Source organism: Eimeria maxima, genomic scaffold (assembly GCF_000499605.1).
Source record: "Eimeria maxima Weybridge genomic scaffold, Emw_scaff190, whole genome shotgun sequence".
NCBI lineage: Eukaryota > Apicomplexa > Conoidasida > Eucoccidiorida > Eimeriidae > Eimeria > Eimeria maxima.
Genome location: NW_013564803.1, coordinates 1 through 21,970, shown reverse-complemented (window position 1 = coordinate 21,970; position 21,970 = coordinate 1). Strand labels below are relative to the sequence as shown.

Genomic DNA, 21,970 nt, shown 5'->3' with positions numbered 1-21,970 from the left:
CAGCCAAAATTACAGTTAAATACATCGTGTTGGAGCTTTAGGATGTCTGGAATGTTCTCAAGGGACGCCGGACAGTCTTGCGCTGCGCTCTACTGTTAAACTCGCTCGACCGCTAGCCTGGCTGGTATACAACGCAGCCTACACTTCATATCACTATCAAGTTGAATTGGAATGTTCCTTTTAAAAAATCTAAAATCCAGACTAGTATTCCTTCAAACAGTACAACTAGTTAATACCTACTCTTTGCCTGCAGCGTGCTGCGCTGTTTAGCTTGCAGTTGAATACACCCGATAATCAATTTCATATTAAGGTCTTATTTGTTAGAAGCGAAACCTACATCTAATCTGCTTAGCGAATAAAACCAAAATTCCTGGATCAATTGTCACAGTAAGTGCTAAAGCATTGGCTGGCCTGTGTAAGGCATTCCCCTCGATGGCGCATTCAGTTCCCAATAAGCGCAGTTGACGCGCAAAAGGTTTCCGCAATCACCAGCCACTCCTCATTATATGCCCGATGTCATAAAGTCGTCCCTGCAGCAGAACCGACGAAAGCCATGACAAATTTGCATTGATGCGTTTGGCTCGAAGTTGCTGTCGAGTCCTTTTTCTTTGAATCTCGGCAACACCAATTAAGAAGTTGAGAAGCAACGTTCTGGAATGCCTACCTTAAGACACGTCTTGGAATCCGCGTATAGTCGGAATGGCCTCTCCAATCGTGGCTCCGGATCAAACCATAGCATTCTGAGACCACGCACCAAACAGAGAAATTTAACGCTTTACACCGGAAAATACGAAATGTAGCATGAATGGCCAAACAGTCGTGTTGAAAGAAGTTGTGGAACGGAACAGCATTTACACAGCCACTGACGCCGTTCAACTCATGCAAAGATGGACCCCGTTATATTGCTAGTGAAGCAGGAGGACTCTTGTGAAGAACAACAACCACCGTTGAGTCTCACCTCTCTAAGTCGAGAAGTTGTTGCTGTGTTAGTTGAGAACAGCGTCCTCGATTTCCGTTTCTCGACGTGCCCATTCTTATAGAGGAAGACGGGGGCGCAAAACCTACATTGCCAGAGGTCCTTCCTCGGGCTGAGATGAGGAATTGTCGTGGAGGGTTGGGGAATACAAAGCTCTCGAATGCCGTGGCAGGAACGCCACAGCTGCTCTCTGAGTAACGGTCTGCAACGGAGAGAGCCAGAAAGAGGACAGTGCAAAGGCGCCTATACACAGCAAACCAATAAAACTCAGTGCTTGAAAGACGAACACTACTCAGTACAGTGGGTGTCATGGAACTCACAGGCACCAGGAGGCAGTTCAAAGGAGTTCCTGCGGATTATGCAGGGCTCTCCCGGGACCCATTCGCGGTCCCTGAGAGGGCGCACATACTGATTGTGCAAGGCGAAAATTGCCCAGTCATCGCTTGTTGTGTAGGCACAACGTTCCTGTATGGTAAAGCACCAAGAAAGAGTCGGCGCTCATTTCTCTACTTCATGCCCGACGCTCCCTTACAACGCGCAACCATTTCCCTGGCATCACTAGCAGCAACCTTCACTGGTTCCCATCTATCTCGTCTATACAATAGCATCTACAGGCAAGGGGGAGCGGCGTACTCTAGACGTTCGCGAGCAAATAGGGTACTGAGTCGAAGTTTGTGGAACTCTCTTCTCCCACAATGCCTTGGCGACATCACCACTGCAGTATTCTGGATCTTGCTCCTCCTCATGTTCGTGCCAATCTGCATCATCTTGCACTTGCTCCTCTTCCTCTAATTCTTCATCATTTGGGGGAGCAACCATTTGACGTAGGCTGGCTGGCGCGGCCGGCTCTCCTGTTTTGCCAGCGGCCGTGGGGTTGGTGCCTAAGATCCGTTCGATGTTGCCACTCCCTGCAGGTTTCACACTACCACTCTTGGATTCATGTTCTAAATATGCCGACTGCGGGTCGCATCTGGAGCGGAAGGCTAAAGAATGGTCCGCCGCACTTGAGGGCGACGGCGCAGCGTATGACCAGTAGCCTGACTCCCTTCCTATAGATCCCTGTGCCCCCCCGGCAGCCTGCACTCGCGAGAAGGAAAAGGTGGACCCTATCTTTCGCTCTTGTTCAGCTGAACAGTTGAGTGCCAACCCGTCCTTCTGCCGACGGAAAGGTGTTGACCCTCTTGACGCAGACTGTTCGGAAGCAGGTGCCGACCCAGTCTGAGTAGACAACACAGGTGATGGGTTGAAAAATTCAAACATCTGTGAAAAAGCAGAAGCTCCCCCCTTAACCCGCTCTGCAAGCCCTGGTTTGGGTGTGAAGCTCAGTCGGCGAGCAGCAACCCCAAAAGGAGTGGAAGAGCTCACTTTCAACTCCGATGCGCGGCTTCTGCCGATGCCGGAAGAAGATGTACTCGAGGACCTGTCCATGTTACCCCCACTTAAAGTTGCACAGCGGCTGCAATTATTAGGCGAAACCGGGCTAGTGAGCCATACGCCGAAGACCTGCACGGCAATCGAAGACAGTGTGAGGCTATTGCCTATGCGTAGCCCCTCTTGGGGTGTGTTGGCTCAAACAAATAATGTAAAGAAGACAAGAGCAGAGAGGAGAAATAAGCTCACAATTAGTTAAATAAGGAAACTTGGCTCCTTAGGGCATCGACATTGCAGCACGGTAGGGGCACAAACTCACCAGGCCTCCAACTTTACGAAAGCTCCCGGAACCTCCACAACTGTTCACCAGTGTGTTTTTCTGGTAAATATATCGATGAAAAGATCAAGAATCCTTGAAATGAGAGCCACCGGAATGCCGACCGCCGCGGCTTTTTCACTGCGACGCCTCAAATGCGCGACTGCCAGTTGTGCACACAAGGAGGACATTCATATGGGCGAAATCTTCCTTGATACACTATGCTATGAGAGAAAAAGACTGTTTTTTCAACTTCGGGAGAAGCGCAGCCGACAGGCTCCAAGCATTCATTCTTCCCCGGCCTGCCGCATCCCTGGCCTGCGATGTCGCCGACTGGCGCTGCACGTTGCGTTTGTAACCAGTTTAGTCGACCACAGGCACTCAGTGCATGATGACTGGGACCTAGTCATATTTTCACTATAAAGTTGCTGTTTCGCTATAAAGAACAAGCGGAAAATTCAGTAGAATCTCGGCTCCCCGCTCTAACACCAACAGGCTCTTGACACCTACGGTTAGATCACCGGCACTGCAACTGCATCTCGCGCATCTTTGCGTCAGAGCAGAAAGGCACTTCTTCTCGTTCCCCACTTTCTTATTAAACGTTGATACACAAAGAGAAGAGAAAGGTTTGGGGAAACTGCTACGAGCCTGATGCGCCCGACACTCTGAATCAGCTGGTACGAGGCGCGCAGACGCATTCTGCAAGCTGCGTCTCCACGCTTTACCTTCCTTAACGATCACTTAGAAAACCAACAGTAGAATAAGTAGGGTTCTGGACTCCTTGCTGCTGCTGACATGTAGCAGCTCCGCTGCACCGGTCGTCACCATTTGTCTAGTGACGGGAGAACTATTTTTAACACTGTTCAGTGGACGGGTAATCCTTGCACTTGACTAGTACACTGCAAAGTAGATGAGAGTTTAACCGTGACTGAGGTATAGCTTTTGGACGAACCCCCGCCAGCTGTGCTCTTTCTTTCGCGAAAATTAGGCGTTCACGCGATGTAGGATCCTGCCACTGCAAAAGCACCTAGCCAACAAGAGACAACCTAACAAGTTGGAATGACACAACCGAACAATCGTCCAAGAGCGCTTGCTTTCCTGCGTGGAAGGCGCATCCTTTACCAGCTTGAGCACCCCTTGCTCCATCTCGGGAGGGCGCGGAGCTGCGACATCACAATCCGCTGTGGCGGGATATCTCGTTTTCACGCCGCCTTCGACTTGACGGGTCTACACCTGCTCGGCGATGGTAGGTAATATTCTTCAATGGACGAGTCACTAGAGATGATTACCGTTTTGAGGATGCTGGTGGGCCCTTCCCGTCACGTGTTCAACAGGCCTCAAGGCCTACGCATTCTTTCACCAAATTATTGATGTTCTTGCCCCGTAAAGGCAGCATAAGGCATGTGTTATCTGCCATGAAGGAGAAGGCCCTGCATCTAACCACGATCTTTCTAATGGAAACGGCTGCAGGAAGGCGTTTGTTAAGGATTTGGCGTCGTTGAACGGTACATCAAATTCAGCTTGACGCAAAACATTCTAATAAGCTGCAATTCCAGCGGGTACTGTGAAAAGCAGATTTCGTATAATTCGGGCTGATGCTGGGAGCATCTAATTGGGAAGGTATGCTTTCTCTCACTCCGCGGTTGCGATCATGTGTTTTACTGCGGCGTTGAAGGAACATGGCTTAATAACCGTCGGCTAGAGCCTCATGTGTGGCATCCGCTAGAAAGTGGCGATACCCTTATGTTTGCATCAGCAGGTAGGTAGGAGCAGAAGGCAGTTAACTCATTCAGAAAAGTGAAGCAGTGGTACACGTCTGAATGAAAGACCTGCTGACACTTGGAATATGCACAGAGACAGCTACCCCTTCTTTTTGATAAAGTCATGCCACTCGTACGGCATTTGTTTGCTCTGTAGACGAAGCACATCTGGTTTTTGAATTGCCAGCGTTTCCGGGGAGTCCGTCTGTTTCACGTCCTTTGGTAAGTTTGAAAGGGCCGATCACAAAGCTCAGCAAATGTATGAAATGTGTTTACGTCCAGCCTTGAAAAGACTAAAAATTTAACACAAGGCAGCATACATCCATTGCACTGCCGGTCCTGCTTTGCTGCTAGCAGAAAGAAGTAAAGAGCAAAGACCCGGAAAAAGAATCGCATTCACCATCCAAGGAGCCTCCCCCTCCCGCCAAGCTCTTGCCAACAAAAGATTATTCGTGCCACCGCAATACTCCTCAGGCTAACAAACGCAGCAGTGACCAGCGAGCGAATTCGCGTGACTCTGATAAAGCCCACCGGAGACTTGCGGACGCCGGCAATGTCATAGGAGCTGCTGAAGGGAAAAAAGCAGCCCCTGCGGAGAAAATCGTTCAAAGTAACTCACCGACCACGTGATCTTTGATGTTACCAAATAGCAGTTCTAAAGAGACACTAAAGGTTCCAACAGTGAAATATCAAACGCGTATAACACCTCTTTCTGCAGAAACACCCGCAGTGAAGCACACGAATGTGCAGTCAATTGTGCCACAGAAAAGGGCATGGAGCCGCTATGCCAGGCCGGTGAAAATCGCGTACAATCTTCTGGAAACAGGCCCTCCGCCAATCCGGAAGCGACTAAAAAAACCAAATGTTGTTGCACCGCCAGCAGACGCCGCACCCGTCATTCTGGATGCACAGGATGTTGCTGTACAGAGAGGAATGTCTACCTATACCACCGTGGAACCAGCAGTTCTACAAATCAAGAAAGTGGCAAAGCTTCACTTCCACGTAAAGATCCGCAAGGATCTTGGAGGCAGAGGGCGCGTGGAGCCAGCAGCAACCTGCCTTGCCCAACACTCAACTGTGATGATTCATCACCTTGTCGGCTAGAAGAGCAGCCTTCAGCAGCTTCCCAATCACAAAGTGCGGTTTCAGTCTTTACGTCCTCTCATGACACAGCGACAATGCATCGGCGTGAACACCATGAAAATCGGCTTCCCTTAGGCCTTCATTCCCCGCCAACGGTGCGACAGGAACAAAACCCCACAGCGCCAACCGATTGTCTTGATGCTAGTAAGGCTGTTTCGCAGCAAACAAGGTGCTGTGGCAGCAACAACGTTGCGGTATGCCGATCCGATATATGTACTGTTTGGCGGTCGACAGCCAATCGGTGTTTCAGCGAAGAACATTCATCTGCTATCTCCAAGGAAAATATCAACTCTTCCTCTCTGGGAACAGAGCCGCTGCAGCAGACAAAGAAGGGCCAGCCTCTTTCCGCCTATGGAGATTTGACACCAGCATCTGGTGAAACTGCAAAGAAACTTTCGCGTCCTTCATGTCCACAGTGTGGCATTCAACCTTCGGCTCGATGCAGGATCTCCTCAAACATCTCTGGCAGCTACTGCGGCCTGGCGCCCCCCTGTGCACTGGGGTCTGCACATTCTGGTGCAAGCTCCGGTACCCCTGGCTTCCCTGCAGGTCCTCACCTCAGCAACACATCTGGTCGATTTGGTTGGGGGATCCTGCCAGCCGATATCCTCCTAAAAGCTTGTGGGGCCCTTCCCACGTCTTGGGTTCATACTCTACGGGGGTCTTCGACAAACGTTCCCACGTGGTGGAATCATGGAACGGCGCATCAGATTGATCGCATACCCGTGATACGGGCGGGAGAGCTGAGAAACGCATGTGCGCCGAAGCAAGCGCCAGCTATCCAGCTTAGTTCACACCAGCAAGAACAGCAGGGTCATCAGCATCATCAGCAAGAGAGCGAACTCGCCTGGCCTTCGTCAAGGATGGCAACAGTCCACAGGCCAGCCGTCGTGAACTCAGCCATACAGACCGAAAACACACACATGCTTCCTTCAGCAGAAGATCCTCTACATACTTGCGACCGGTTTCACTCCTCCTTCGCTCCGGCACATGCACAGGTGAGGTGCACCCGCCAAAAAGATATCCCGATGAGGCCTCACTGAAATGAAAATGCGACGGCCAAACTGCTTGGCGATTCTATCGATCGTACCGAACGTTCCGTTTGAGGAAAATGAACTACGTGTAATTCCGTTTTTATAAGTTATGGTTTTTGTGCTTTTGTTTGCACTGTAGGGAGGGGATTCAAAAACAAAAGCGGCCTGCCGATGCCACTTGCCATCACATGGCTCTGCTCCTGTCTATCGTCCCTCACCAGAACACGGGCGCTCATATCGTAGCGGCTCGCAAGCAATTGCAGGCTCTACATTGTCCGTTGCCGATGCTGCCACCGCTGCTGCTTGCAATGTTCTAGATGACGTAGGTGTGCAAAGTAACCGGCAAAGGAGAAACGCATGTAAGGGTAGATGTTCGGAGGCCCAGAGGGAGCAAAAGAGGAATCGATACCCAGCTGGGAGCCAAAAGCAGATTCCAAATACACAACAAAGTCATTTGGGGCCAAGAAGTCTCCGACTGCCACTAGGCGTTACCAAGTAAGCTGAGAAAATGGGTCTGGGGTGAGCCGGGCACTAACTTAAAGCCGCAACCAGCAAGTCCTGAGTCTTCAAGACGCTCTCCAGAGTTAATTATGTGTCGCCAGGTGTGTTTAGGCACGATTTTGTTTCTAAAGTGCTTGCACTGAATGATGCAGAAGCACGAGTCCAAAACACAAGAGGGTTGCCTCAAACAACTCGCTGGGTATCCAGACGGAGGTCGATCATGGCAATTCTGCTAATCGCCCACATGGCAACATGCAAAGGGAAGGGTTGACTACCGCTGCCATCCATGTAAGTTGCCATTGGCAAACGCGAGTGCAGTTCTGACTAGCTGTACCCTCAGGCGGTCAGTAGCCAATTAAACCGATGCAAAAGAACTATCATCTGGGGTTTTGCAGAGTAACTGCTATCCGCAGGCAGCCGCTGAATTGCAAGCTGCAGCTGCAGCTTTCGGGATGGCCATTGGCAGGCTATCGTCCCTCGCCTGCCCTGCCGTGACCAACCGGCAAACAGCCACTCCGGAAAACTCAGGACCACCCCTAATACCTTCCGACGCAAACAATAAACCCCACCTTCTTGCCGTTCCACAGAGGCCCTTTGCTCCTAACGGCCGAGAGACTTCGTGGGTCACCTCAGAGAGAGACCCGGTACAACGAGAGAAACAACTCTTGGATTGCATGGCTGCTTCGTTTGCTGCGGTGAAATTGCAGCCCTAAATGAATTCACGGTATGGGAAAATCCGGAGTGGGCCCATGCAGGAATGCGTCTTGCAATGCCAATAAGTTGAGTTGTCACGCCACCCACAAGAAAAACTACGCTAGCTTATTCACAATCCTCCAAGCTAAAGAGAGAGAGATCCCAAGCTAGAGATTTGGGGCATTGGTGTTTTGAAGGTGTTAGCAGTCAAGCTGCTGCGGGGCTCTATCAGATTGTCAGTACCCCTACAATTTCAATGAGGCACTTCGAGCAAGCTGGACGTATATGAAGGCTGCTTGACAACAATTGTATTTTGGCATGAATCGCTAACTAAGCTAAGAAGAACTGCCAGCCATAAGTGTATACATGCATGTTAAAGTAAAATGACAAGAACAAGACAGAAACACTCAACAGGCACGCATGCAAACGCCTGCGTGTTTCTGTCTTGTTGTTCTTGTCATTTTACTGTCTCTTCTATTGTGCGAATAGGTAAGCGCCAGTAAACCCTAAACTCTCGTGGGAGCGTGCAATCCAAACACCAGAAAATACTACACATTAACGCGAATACGTCGCAGATAAAGTCTGGCTGTATACGCCAAAAACGGCCGGGAAGCAGCATAAAATCCCGGCGTACGAAATATCAATTTCTGAAAAAGTACATCAGTAAAAGTCAAGTGCACAACCTGCACCTGTTTCGAGAACTTTTATGGGCGATTCAACGGGAGGGAAACCATCTTTGTTAGGCGCCCCACAGGTCTCCAGTGGAGCAATAAATACGGGGACCAAAAAACATTACCGACAAATTCTAAAAGCTCTGAAGTAGGAGAGTACATGGACTTACCACAGTGGAATTGGCAAAGCATCGCAAAAACATCCAATGCTGCGTAGTCCCGTTCTCCTCTGGCTTGCACTGCTAAAGCCACACTGAATGACCGTGGGCGCCAACTACATGTATTCTAGAAAAACCATTAACCCCATGAAATAAACGCTTCAAGCAATATACAGACCTTTTGGGGACTCCTTCGAACTCGTACGGGGAAAAGTCGTGGAGGGGAAAACTGAGTGTAAGCCCATGTTTGTGCCTCATTGGGCGAGCTCGTCCTGCAAGTACTGCTTCTAAGGCAAGCACACCGCACACACACATGCGAGCACAGACTGCCAACGAGTCCCTTGCCTCGTCGAAACGGGGACAAATGTTACCATAATCATATCTATTTTATCCCGAAGTGCATATACATGCAGGGAAGCTCAAGTTCAGGGAATGTCTCACTACTTTTGTCAGGTAGCCATATCGGTCGCTATCAATGATAAAGAACGGAAATCCCCTAGCCCCATATCTGGTCCTCAGATGCCGACTAATCACGCCTTGATAGGGATGCCCTTCAACCATAACCACCACCTGAGTGATCACAACAAAAAAGTGCTTCTTTGGTGAAGAACTGTTTCCACCTGCATTTGCCGAGCCATTCGAATGCATGTAAATGGCTCCCCTGCAGCGCGCTAGATGGGGTAGTCAAATAGGGGCAGTACAGTTTCACTACGAGGCATCCCGTAGGTCCCTTACCGTGTCCTTTCCCGCTTTCCTCAGCGCACGAATTCCTATCCCGCAGAATTTACATCGTCTGCGTCATCGTTCAGGAAGCAGTAGACACACAGGAACCGTAGCATGCACAACGAACGATTATGTACAAGTTGGATTTACTAGTGGCCTGTATGTGGAAGAAAGACGAATGCACAAGGAACCGAGCTTCAAAACCTCCGATACTTACCTTACTACAAAGGCGGCGGACTTCCCAGAGGCTATCATGTCGTCGATGACCACAGGAATCAATTTGGGGTCCGTCACATCCTTAAATGGATCAGGAACGTTATCCACAAAGTTAATAACCTCCCAGAAGACCAAACTGAGGAGAACTACGACAGATGCAAGCAGGCTCATAGTTATCATGCGGCCCACTACCCCCTTGGGAGTGCTGTGGGGGGATTCTCTGATCTGGGTCTTCGGTTGTTCCCTCTTTTGAAGCAGAAAAGCATCATCTCCTACGGCAAGCACCTCCTCAGAAGCTTGTGCACCGCTAACGGGGGGCTGAAGAACGGGAGGATCGGGCTTAGTGTCGGCCAGCACATGCAATTGATCTTCCACAGCGGCCTCGACTAACCCCCCACTGCTTTCATGAACAGCTGTAACATCTGAGCATTTTACAATAAAAAATATCACTACATTAGCCAAGAGAAGTACGGAGTTCACCCCAGCGAAAGTGGATCTTGTGCTCTTCTTGCTCATCGTGACAACTTGACGATCAACAAAAAAAATCACGGCAAATGCGAGCCAAGAAATCCAAACAGCTAGACCAGTCACCACAACTCTATTAAGATCAAATTATAAGTCCATCGATTCCGTTGCAAATGGAGCAGATTGTGCAGTAGCTGCCCGGGAGAGCGGTGGCTTTTGCAGTGCAAAGGCACTACAGTTGCCCACCGTGTGAGACCTATAGCTGTTTATTCCGCGAAAGGAAACGATTAACATAATATTAGTGCTGATTTAGGATATTTATTCATGAAATAGGGCTAACCGGCCATGAGCTTCAGCAGCGCAGCACGGCCATGGGGCTGGCTGGCTTGGATAATGAGGCGCTGATCCAGCATCAGGGGCCGAGGAGGGACAGACCTATTTTTTGTCGCTTTTTTCCTATATATATTAACCTACGTTTGTGTATTGGTGTATAGTATATATAGCTAACGCATATAAACATGGGTTGTACACAGTGTATAAACCGGTTCATATTGGGGATATTTGGGGGGTAAGTAAGGATTGTGCTTTGGTGCCTAGCAGTATAGGTGAACCAAGTAGCATGATCTGAACCTACGAAGACGCAGCCTAGTGTGAGCTGCGTACTACGTTTGGGTGATGGTCCAGGAAAAATCGACCCTAGACCCGTTGTCATGCCGACTGCGGTTCCTGGTGAACCTGTTTCTTGCAGTAACTACGTTGTCTGATTCACGCACACGCAAGTGACTAGGCAGTGGAAGCCAAATAGCTGCAGACAGGAGGTATGCCTCACGGGAAAAAACAACAGCCCGATACGAAACGGATTGGGAGGTAAGAGCTGACAACGAAAAAGCATATATTACTTCAATAGAACGATACACCTACCAGGACTCGAAGAGCTACCTCCCATACCACACCATGATGCACTCAGAACTCACTGGAGGGTGGAGAGCATGAGAGAGCTTGGACCGCACCCAACTCTGCACAGAGATGGGAGTTATGAGCGCTTAACGGAGGGAGCGTAGAGGCTGACGGAGGAAAACGTGGTAGGCTGCCTACCTACGGTAGAACGGAGATGGGAACAGTTTCGACAAAACCTAACGCCATTCCCGTCTACCCACAGTGGTGGGGGAAGCTGCCTGATGTGAGGACATCAGCGGCACACGACAAGGCACAGATGGAGCCGATATGTGGCAGAGAGAACGAAGGAGAGAGGATGAGCAGCCATGAAGTGCAGACGCAGCCGCCCCATGAGGGCAATAGGCCAGATAAGGATAATACATTACCACTGTGGTGGAGAGAAATGCAGTCTGATGAGCTACGAACATATCTGGAATGCGAGTGGTGTGAGATACCTATTCTGCGAGCCTTGGGGAAAAAAAAGGGAGGGCAGTACCCTCAAGGTGTCCCCAGGACCCGTGCAAAGCAGTCATACGATCTACTGGCTAAGAAGGTGGCCAGGATGTCAGCCGAAGAGGCGGCTGTACTCATGCGACTAGCTCCAAAGAGATACTTGACCCGTGCAAGCGCAGGGAAGAAGGCTTCTTTCAAGGCATTACTCCAACAGGTACGGCTGAGAGGCATGGACTAAGGAATCCACTACAGCGATTGTATTTCGTATGGGCTCTGCCTGAATCCGACAAGAAAATTGCCCTTATGTTGCCAGATGAGCAACACTGACCTTCATGTTGCGCATGAAAACACGTACACCGGAGAAGACAAGCACGCGATCCCCGCCGGAATGTCGAATGTTGAGGGGGAAGAGGAGTTCCTCTGTCCGATTGTTATGATGGAGTTTTCAAAGTTCGATGAGCGGTTGGAGCCGGTAGAGTCCCAGCGATGTTGAGGATCCATAGAGATCTATTGCCTGACAGCCTCCCTCCCTAAGGGGCTGCCATCGACGCGTCCTATGAAATCCTACTAATGCCTGGGAAGATGCCAGAAAAGTCGGACATTTACAGTATGACTCCTGAACAGCTTCAATTTCGCAAGCAGGAGAACGCCAAGTTGTCTGCCAATTGTTGGAGAGGGCGCTGTTCCCCGGAAGTGGGCTGTGCTATCTAGTGTAAGGGAAACCACTGATTTTAGCTAAAGACTGGAACGAACTCCGGTATAGTCAAACCACAGACGATAGTTGTGCCCATTTAGTGTCAAACATTCCCCGCAGTCAGCAGGTGTCCTGGAAGCATCGCCACCGACTGATGAGAACATTAGGCTTTACCCTAGATTTGCAGGACCGTATTGCGGAACAACTGCAGAAAGGCCAACCCCAGGTGCAAGCGTACTCAATTTCGTCTTTTTGCACGTACAGATGCCGTAGATAGCTTTAAAGTAAAGGATTTGGCTCTCTCTCAATAGCCAACATGCACACAAATCACGTGCACCCACCACCATCTACCAGACCCCCCCCGTCCATATACTCAAATAGGGTCTACTCTGCACTACTCTGTGTTTCACACATTCTTAGGAGTTGATGTTTGCTCTCATCTTTGCACACTAGCACAATATATATCTGTGCATGTATGTCAAAAAACCGGGGACATGGCCTTGCGTTGCAGTCCATGGCGAAGCAGCTCGACGACAATGAGTTCTTTAGACACAATGCACGATAAGAGCAGGGGCATATGCGAAGGAACGCGTACGCATACAGGAGCTAGCTCAATGCATTTCTGTGTCCAAATGTGCGAGGCGCACAGTCTCCGCTTCCGCCCAAGTGAGACAGTTGACTCGTTCTTCCAATGACATGAGCAAGTATGCTATCATGCGAAACTCGCGAATACTGGACTAGGCACTGTTCAGCACATCAAAAGTCCTCCCAGACAGTAACGTAAGGAGTGGGAGAGTGGCTCTGAGATGCCTTCGAAAGCGGGAAGGCAAACAGCAAAGCAGATAACTGCAGATAACTCCGGCGTTCTTTAAGATTTACAGTTGTCGCCCCAAAAGCGCACCACTTTCACAGGTGGAAAGGTTCAGTGATCAATCACTTATAAGCAAATAGACGCTGAACTCCTAAGGCGCGTACAGTGCATGCAACGAACATGCCGAAAGTCCACTGTAACGGCTAGTTCTAGTCACAACAAGAGCGTACATTTCTGTATCCTATTCAGAGATGTATAAGGTACAGAGGAGGAAATGGGCTCTACTCCTAAGGAAGTAAGAACGAATAGCAATGAAAGCACGCAAAAGAAGAAGCAAAAACCCCCACGCCAAGTGCAGCGGCGTCCGCCAGGATACGTTAATTACATATCAACATGCGGGTAAGCCCCACAGTGTGCCAATTTTGGGAAACCAGACACTTTCACCCGAAAATTCATGATGAAGGCTGCACGCGGAGTCGATTTCATCATCCTTTGCCAAGTGGCATGTTCCCAAGACCTGTTCCCTACCTTCACGCCAACTGCCTGGCACTCTCCGCAGCCAACGACGCTGTTGTCCGTTATCTACATCGTCATATAGCATGTCTGTGCGCTCTCTGGCAACAAATAAGGTAAACAACCTAAAGTTATGCAGTTCTGAAGGGCCCCAGGACAACTAAATTCACTCCTGCACGGGAAATGGAACAGCATATTAAAGTACTGTTCTGTATCATTCGTGGTGACTCGGTTTGAAGGCGACCCTCGTTACCTGGATCTGAATTTCGTCCTGCCCAAATCCGCATATCTAGAAAGGTTGTGCTCACGAAAAAGCAAATGGACCACGTGAGTATCATCAATCTAGCCATATCTTTGTGGAGCTTCCATACAAGAATGAAATGTCCAGAGGGCAAGACCAACGATCGGCCCTTAAATCAAATCTTGTCCAGAGGTCTGTGCACCTCCCACCTGTGCCTAATGCGTCTAGGCAAAACTCCACTTACAATATCATGGCTAGCGACCTTCTTTGGGCGTAGTGCACACAAATAAATGCGATGGTGGAAAACGCACTCACGTGGATACGCTTTCAGCAAGATGCAAATGCTGGACGCGCAGGTACTGAGGACCCTCTAGATAAGCAAATCGACAGTGGTATCGAGCATCTGGGGCAGCCCATGAGTCTCCGCGTCTGAAGCACCTGCATGAGATGAACATGCGATCCCCACTACTGGAGCTGTTGCAAAATTATCTGCATTTTTGCTTGCGGTGCATTCACAAGCGTATGCAGATCTCCTTGGATCCCACGAGGCCCACTTGCAGAACGTTTCTCCTGCTTGAACGGTCAACGGCCCCGCATATTTGCAGTGTTAGTCTAGCATGGCAAGTATTGATGACTGCCCACAAAGTCACAGAACAACCTAGTGCCTTCGTTGCTGCGTTTCACCTGATAACGTACTAATGGAAGGCCAACAGCCAGCAGCCTCAAGCACGTCAAAACTGCCAGATGCAAGTTCCCTCGGCCTCTAACTGCAGTATCGCCCTTGCTGCCCCTGCACTGGTCAGCAGCCATCTATATTTACTAGCGACCGTGTCGAGTAGCCCAACTGGTCATGGCGTAGAGATCGGCAGTCGGGAAGGCACAGACACCCAGAACAAGCAATCAACGGACTAATATTCGTCTTGCCGTGAACAACTGTGAGCCAGGGGGTCAGGCCAACTAGAGAAGGCGTTTGACATATCACTAGTATATCTAGAAGCTAGTAATAAACCTGTAACAATTTGGACTACAATATATCTTTCACCTGATAACGTACTAATGGAAGGCCAACAGCCAGCAGCCTCAAGCACGTCAAAACTGCCAGATGCAAGTTCCCTCGGCCTCTAACTGCAGTATCGCCCTTGCTGCCCCTGCACTGGTCAGCAGCCATCTATATTTACTAGCGACCGTGTCGAGTAGCCCAACTGGTCATGGCGTAGAGATCGGCAGTCGGGAAGGCACAGACACCCAGAACAAGCAATCAACGGACTAATATTCGTCTTGCCGTGAACAACTGTGAGCCAGGGGGTCAGACTGGCGATCTACACCTTGCTCGCGCGCCATCGCCGACTCCAGCGAACCAGCAATCCGCTACTGAGGAAATTGCCTTGTTCTGCGCTACCTGTTACAACAGCTTGTGCCTTGATACGACAAATTCACGAAGGCCAGAAGCAGGCAGCCCGTTGGAATCACGAGCCGTGTACAGGGATTGTGATGGCGAATTGTCTTCCCGAAGGAAAGCAACGGCTTCAACTCCACAGTGGTTGCCACTTCAATACACTAGAAAGCCATTTCAAGAGCAAACTGAGCCGTGTAGTAGCTTCTGTACTTTAATATCCTGCGGCGGTAGTTCCTCGGTACACCATAAGACGAGTAATCGGCAGAATCCGAAGATTCGCACAAATTAGGAGGTATGCTTTCAACTCTAAGGATTGGTCCCTGGTCTCTCTGCTTTTAACAAGGCGAGTAAAGCTTTCCCTTTTGATTCCAATCCTCGGTTCTGTTGCATTTGGGTACAATGGGTAGAATTCCGCGGTTGATTTGGCATCTCCGGTGAATTCCAGGTTTGTTGCTGCTCTAGACTTTGTGATGATACCTGTGGATGCTGAAAAGGAGCATTGAAGCATCCTTCCACAATATTCTGAGAAGAATGCGCTCCACGTCCACCAAAAGGCTCGTGCCGGCCATGCGAAACTCCGGATAAAACGTTTCTCTGCCTCTGCTGCTGTGGCACATCGGGAGGGCAGTGGCGGCTGGGCTGCTGAGGATGCGGCCAATGAGATACGTCAGGCTGCCGCCTACAGCCTGACAGATGCGGGATCAGCTGCCGCCGATCCTGCATCCTCTGTTCCGGCGTCCGCTTCGGCAAAAACGCACAGTTCGGAGCTTCTAGCACTTTCTGGGTCGCGGACTTTCCGTGTTGCTGCAGTAATAATGGCTGCATCCTCACGGAAGTATAGGTGTACGGTCACGTACAGAAAGAGGCTATCATACTACGCAAACAGGGGATGTACAAGGGGTGAGGGGATCACTAAACACATTAAATCACAAACTGGCCCCGTCTCTGATGATACGCACTGCCGCCTGATATGCTTATACCCGCGAAGTCAATGAAACATAAAACAAAGGAACAAGGAAAAGGGCACAAGGGTACGCAGGGCATCGATTAGACGTACAGAGGCCAAGCAAAGTGCGTGACCGTGAAACAACCACTGCACTTGCGTGAGGCTACACTGCGTGCATCTCCACTAGCTAGAAACGGGAGCAGCGAAAACCTAGTCTGCTACACTATGCTGTGGCAGCTTCACTGACCTCTGAGCAAATTGGCAGCCAGTGGCTTGCAGGACAAAGCAGGATTCTAAGGGTTTCGATGCTTCCATTTCCGTCCGAAGCTCCTGTGAAAATAAAAAGCATGGAGTATGAGTACACCTTACGAGGAGGTTGTCGCGCTGTACAGGTGAAGCTTGCGGGTAGCACTGCACCTCTACAAACGGCTCACCCAAACAAGGCTCGTCCAGTAGTACCTCAATGCACAGGTCCTCGAGGAAAGCCAGTTGTTTTTGAAAAAGAGACACTCTTTCCGCTGCACTGATCTGAGAGAGAATAAGTCCAGCATCCTTCCAGCCATGGATTTTTGCTTCGTGCTGCTGGCCGTGTTTTTCCGAACTGAGTCCTCTAAAATTCAATTGCCTTCTGATTGCAAGTCCTATTACTGCGGAATCCACGTAGGCCCCGCCTCTGGCGAATGGAAGGGGCCTCGAACCAGCCCCTCTGCTTGCTTGCGGGTTTGGGCTACGCGTAGCACCCGTGCGTTCAGCCCCATCGTTTATGTAACTGCATTTAATGTTGCACCCACCGAACTTTGACGCAAACCCGCAGGCCGTACCATGAGCACCTTGGGGAACAGACCCACGGAACCGCGCATAGGCCACGCGCTGCCCCAAATGGGCCTTTACCGTGTATACAAACCTGCACTCCCCGTCCTCCCCCTGTTGGACTTTACGCAGAACCAAGAATTCTGAACAAAAGCAGAGAGCAAATAAGCCAAAAATAAAATTCGATGAGGGCACTTCATACACTCTATTGCTGGCCAACAGCCCAGCAATTTAGTGACACCAGAGAAAATGTTCAGCTGAATCGTGTTAGTTTTAGACGGCGTGCAAGTGAATTTCGGAGAAGGGCGACAGCCCGACGCCATCGAGTCGCAAAAATGACATACTGGATACGATGTGTTTCTGAATCGTTAGTAGGTCTGCTGCCGGGACGCAGTTGACGACGTTCGCAGGAAGGACTACCGCGCGAGGGTCAGGCAACCCCGCACTCCTTGAACCCCTTTCAGCATCCAACGCACTATACACTGAACGGAAGCGCACCATATGGAATCGATAAAATTGAAGTTATCTTCACGAACAGCTTTGCCTCGTTGTATTCTGCAGCACCGTCGCCGGTTGCAGATGGGGCTAGCATACCGTGCACTGTCCATACAAATTTGCCGTGGCCATTCGCGTATCACCGCAGGGAAACCCACTTGAGTTCGGCAACCATGCGTATTCCTTGGTCACTGCTTTCGCGCGGCGAGACGGTGACTGAGCCGCCATAGATGCCAGACGAGATGCTAAAAACGCGGGGTCTGGTAGTCCACGGAAAACGTCAGCTGCCTTCAGGTGGCAGTTCATCATAATGCTTCTACCATTTCCACCAACCTACACAGATCACAGACGGCAAACATACCCCTCAAAAGTTAATACCGCACATCGCTGGAGAGCCTTGATGGGGGAAAGTGCCATGTTCTCGGACACTGGACGCACGCAGACTGACTAGACAGGTGCTCACCGAATCGAGTATATTCCCTAAAGCAGGGAAGGCGCGTACAATTTTCTTCCCGAGCTCAACTGCATTGCTTGTGAACAGGTGAGACCTGCATTGAGCTGTCCACAGCATCAAAACAACACAATGGACAATGCAGTGATTGCCAGGACTTCTGGAACGGCGAACCCGCTTGGTTTTGGCATACAGTTGCAATCTATCTACAGTGTCGTACATTGCTGTAGGTCACGCGAGCCATGGTTGGGCCAAGGCAAGGAAAACCTGACGACATAGGCAGGCTTGCCCGTCTCCTTCGTGAAGATTGCTATATGAAGGCCACAATCCTGCACATTACACGGAGCATGGATAGTGGAGCTTGAGACACAGGGTGGCAATGTGTGCCTTAGACGGCTGCGCCACTACCGCCGCACGCAACCTTCCGGCTGAACGACAGCCTGTGTTTAGGGGAATAGCTATTCGAGAGTAGATCGACAAACTATACTCTTTTCGTATTGGTAGATCAAATGGGTAATGGGTTTGTGACATCGTGACCACACAGAGGCGCAATGCTTCTCCCTTGGCGACCTACATACATATTCTCCCCTTCCTTAAGGAATACAGAGGAGAAAATTTGGAATGCGGCGAAAGGGGTTACTCCCATCAGCTCTGCTGCCTCTTCAAGGGTGTAGGCTCTTTCCTGCAGCACCACACAAGCTTTCCTCTATGGCAATGCAGGGTGCTTATACTAACGTCAACACACCGACAGCAACGCCCCTTAAGTATGATTTGACAGTCGTGAAGGGAAAGTTGGCGCACTGAGCTGGCTGCGCAGATCGCACTGCATGCATCATCAAGATCCGCCTGAAATCCAATAGGCTCCTCTCGCCAAGATGAAACGCGGACCAATACATGCGAGTCCTCGCTCGTGGGGTCCTTTTCCAGCACACCGGTGAGGCCAGGGCGTAACTGCTGTTGCCTGTCTGAAGCAATACAGAAAACGTCATCCCCTGCCTTCCATCGGACCTTCCTGTGAGCTTCAACTGCATCGATCACGTCCTGGTGACACTGCTGCATGCTCTCAAGGAGGGAACTTGACGGCGTTGATAGAAGAGGGAGCAGCCGGAAAACCGTCTCCGACCCATACCGGAAATGAACACAAGCAGTAGGCTTCTTCTCAAACGGCTTTGAAGAAGTAGGGTTGCCGCTGCTGCTGCTCGTCGACTGTAAATCGACTAGTTTCTCTGCCATGACAATATCCTCCACTGGACGTAATTCAACAAGAAGCGTAGAAAGAGCTGTGTCAGGGTGATACGAACGGGATAGCTGCTGTTGTTCCGTACCAGGAAGCGCCGAAGTCACGTCTAGTGCAAGGCGCTGCAGCTGCTGCTCAAGAGACTGTACTGGTGCACAGCCTAAATTCCTTTCCTTGTCGGAACCACAGAGGACCTGCTCCTCTGGATCCCAGTAAGAAGCAGAATTCTGCTGTCTTTCAGCAATCTTCTCCGTCCTGGCTTTTGCTGTGTGTTGCGTGAAGAAATGGAAGGCTTCCGTTTCGTCTGCCACATGAATGCCCTGAGCACGCAGGCGGCGCTTCTCCGTCTCCACTTCCTGCAACTGTTCCATAGGGTCAGAGGGGATATCAGCACATTTCGCTGTGCTGCGGAAATCTAAGGGCAAGTAAAACGTAGGATGCCACACAGCAACCTGCAGCGGCAACACATCATGACAACACATATCCACCAGTTGAAAATATAAAGCACGAGTAAAAAGTAAAATAGTAACGTCAGTAACCATTAAACGCCACGACAGAGAACGATGGCTCAGCATATCCATCGCGGTGTTCTCCGGAACGCTGCAGTGCCCAATGGAAACTGACCCTCCACCGCAGCATTCCTGTCGTTCCTACAGAATCTATCGTCACTGCTCAACAGTACCTAAGATAGCACGCTGAGTAAAAAACAAGAAGCGTGAACTCACCGGCGAGGCAAGCTTTACAAACGGGTAGTCGAAGAGAACGAACCTGCTGCTAAGCAGTTCATTCAGCGTCTCCGTAGGTTTCAGCAAGCTAACGATGCTACATGCAGATCCTCGATGCAGCTCTTCCCTTGAAAAGGGCATAACGCTCAGCACAATCGACTGACTGGATGATATGCGCTTGAATACCTTGACTCCCGTCCCGCGATGCCACTGAGGCGGCCAACCACAAAACAGCATCGGAACGTAAATGAGCATGTGCAAATGAAGAAATACCATAAGGGGCCGGTTTACCCAATTCGTAAGCTACGGCAGCTGTCAACTAGACCTCTGAACGTCTCCAAACATCAAACAGCCGGTGGTCCGAGTGTCTACATGGCAGAGGCAGGCATTAAATAGCTGCTTTGTAGATGCGGTCAGAGAATGTGACAGACAGTAAACTCAGGCTCACGGATATGCACTTGGAAAAAAGGGAAGGAGTCAAAACGGCGGCAGCTGGCGACGCTCCGGGAAGAGGTGTTGTTGGGAAAAGAAATTCATCATCTTTAGGGTGGAGCTTCGGTAGCGGCTGCAGTTTAACAGGAGGGCCAGATCGCGGCCCCATTGAAGAGAAATCTGTAGACTGTAGGGCCGAGCGCAATGTCTCGACGTAGCTAGCCACTGCATCTCTGGCGGTCGAATAGGAGAATGGTGAAAGAACCTGGTCCTTTAGATTAAGGATCCTAAGAACGCCTAGAACTTTGAACGCTTCCAAGCGGTCCGCCACGAGAGGTGGTAAGACAAGAACCTCCTCCTCAACCACACAACTGTCTACTACGTCAGGAAAAGCCCACGGAAGGGACGAGACGAAGACCTGGTGCTGCCCATTTCCGCTGGGAATTCCCTCCTGCATAGAGCCGTTAATACGGTTTACAAGGCTTGGAATGTCCAATGCGACACCAAGACTCCTATTTATTATCTTGTTTTTGAAGAAGAAGCACTCCTGCTCATATACTGGGTCGATGGACGCCAGCTGGCCAAGTTTGTAAGTGTCCGAGTGTTTATCGATTAGCAACAGGCCATGCTGTCTCCAGCTGTGCTCGTTCTTCTCCCTCATAAGCAATACGACTCTCCCTGTTTCATTTCTCTTCAAAAGTTCCGGAGGAAGCTTTTCCACCAGAGGAAGGGCAATGCGCTCAAGCACTGATTCATCCACAAACGGCAGCAGCGTCACTCCCCCCCATGGGACCTGTAGAACACCCCAGTCAAAAAACGGCAGCAGGGACAGCCAGCAAGCACTGCTTATTATGCGAGGACATAAAACTCGAGAAGTGTGTCGAATGTTGGCCCGGTGCTACTTGCTGACACGTCGAGAGGCAAACCGGAATCCAACGAATTGCAAAAAGCGAAGAGTTCACTCAGATGAAGCAAACACGTACCTTCACTCCCTCCATATCGATTTCGAAATCGTTCGGGAAGAACGGTTGAAGCTCCGGAGGGGGATTTGTCAACAGGTGGCGCAGCTGGGGGGGCAGTAATGCAGCCGACCTGAGCAGACGTCACCCGACTAGCTCGGTGGCGTTTTCGCAGTTGCATTTAAACCATAAGAAGAAGGGATGAACGGAACGGGTGGGTCCTCTCTCCAGCGGAATCCTACCACTCACTGAGGTGGCAAGATTGACAAGAGCTGCATGAACGGCGAATACGGCTCCCCCTTAGGCAATGAAATGGTGCGTTCTATAAGATACGAAAGGTCCAACCGTTGCGCGTGTGCTCCTTTGCCTGTGGAAATCATCCTCTGCGTATCTTGAAACGACGGTTTAAATACGTCGCATTCGAGCACGTCCCGCATGAAGGGAGCATAGTGGTAAGAGTAGTACCACCTCCACCCACTCGCGTCGGGGCCTCGGAAGTAGTAGTATGCAACCTAATGCGCGCAAAGGAGATGGAGAACTGCAGACGGTTGGGACTAGACATGGAAACAATGGGCATCGGCCACAGGAGCCGTTTTGCTACACGGATTTCACTAGTCAGACAGCCCATTCTTCTGCCTACCCACTGGAGCCCTTCCAGATACGTTCTACACAAATGCCGCAGTTCGTTAGAGCCCTTCTCCGTGTTGAGAACGATCTTAAGTTTCTCCTCATAAAATAATGCACGGTATGCTCTGCACGAGTCTCCACCAAAACCCCCCAGAGTCGTCAACTGCACATCCCGCAACAAGCAACAGCAACAGCAACAGGGGGGATGGGCGGGGGC

General features: G+C 50.3%; 5 protein-coding genes across 5 annotated transcripts; 2 read left to right on the top strand and 3 right to left on the bottom strand.

The window, feature by feature from the left end:
• Positions 1 to 485: 485 nt before the first annotated feature.
• EMWEY_00020610 (hypothetical protein, conserved) lies at positions 486 to 2,404 on the bottom strand (the record flags this gene model as incomplete). Its single annotated transcript, XM_013480414.1, has 5 exons — positions 486 to 530; positions 665 to 740; positions 959 to 1,219; positions 1,386 to 1,441; positions 1,610 to 2,404. The coding sequence occupies 5 exons, from the start codon at positions 2,402 to 2,404 to the stop codon at positions 486 to 488; spliced, it is 1,233 nt and encodes a 410-aa protein (XP_013335868.1).
• Positions 2,405 to 3,722: 1,318 nt separating this feature from the next.
• EMWEY_00020600 (hypothetical protein, conserved) lies at positions 3,723 to 5,053 on the top strand (the record flags this gene model as incomplete). Its single annotated transcript, XM_013480413.1, has 5 exons — positions 3,723 to 3,913; positions 4,053 to 4,168; positions 4,339 to 4,422; positions 4,581 to 4,645; positions 4,781 to 5,053. The coding sequence occupies 5 exons, from the start codon at positions 3,723 to 3,725 to the stop codon at positions 5,051 to 5,053; spliced, it is 729 nt and encodes a 242-aa protein (XP_013335867.1).
• Positions 5,054 to 8,877: 3,824 nt separating this feature from the next.
• On the bottom strand, positions 8,878 to 10,440 carry EMWEY_00020590 (hypothetical protein, conserved; the record flags this gene model as incomplete). The annotated part of the gene is made up of 5 exons (XM_013480412.1): positions 8,878 to 8,910; positions 9,065 to 9,193; positions 9,359 to 9,416; positions 9,564 to 9,984; positions 10,368 to 10,440. 5 exons carry the CDS (start codon positions 10,438 to 10,440, stop codon positions 8,878 to 8,880), a joined length of 714 nt encoding a protein of 237 aa, XP_013335866.1.
• Positions 10,441 to 11,138: 698 nt separating this feature from the next.
• On the top strand, positions 11,139 to 11,654 carry EMWEY_00020580 (hypothetical protein, conserved; the record flags this gene model as incomplete). Its single annotated transcript, XM_013480411.1, has 1 exon — positions 11,139 to 11,654. The coding sequence occupies one exon, from the start codon at positions 11,139 to 11,141 to the stop codon at positions 11,652 to 11,654; it is 516 nt and encodes a 171-aa protein (XP_013335865.1).
• A 4,586-nt stretch (positions 11,655 to 16,240) lies between these two features.
• Positions 16,241 to 21,916, bottom strand: EMWEY_00020570 (hypothetical protein; the record flags this gene model as incomplete). The annotated part of the gene is made up of 12 exons (XM_013480410.1): positions 16,241 to 16,347; positions 16,452 to 16,970; positions 17,172 to 17,309; positions 17,481 to 17,655; positions 17,786 to 17,880; positions 17,994 to 18,102; positions 18,575 to 19,462; positions 19,736 to 19,945; positions 20,184 to 20,960; positions 21,151 to 21,259; positions 21,376 to 21,638; positions 21,767 to 21,916. 12 exons carry the CDS (start codon positions 21,914 to 21,916, stop codon positions 16,241 to 16,243), a joined length of 3,540 nt encoding a protein of 1,179 aa, XP_013335864.1.
• Positions 21,917 to 21,970: the final 54 nt, after the last annotated feature.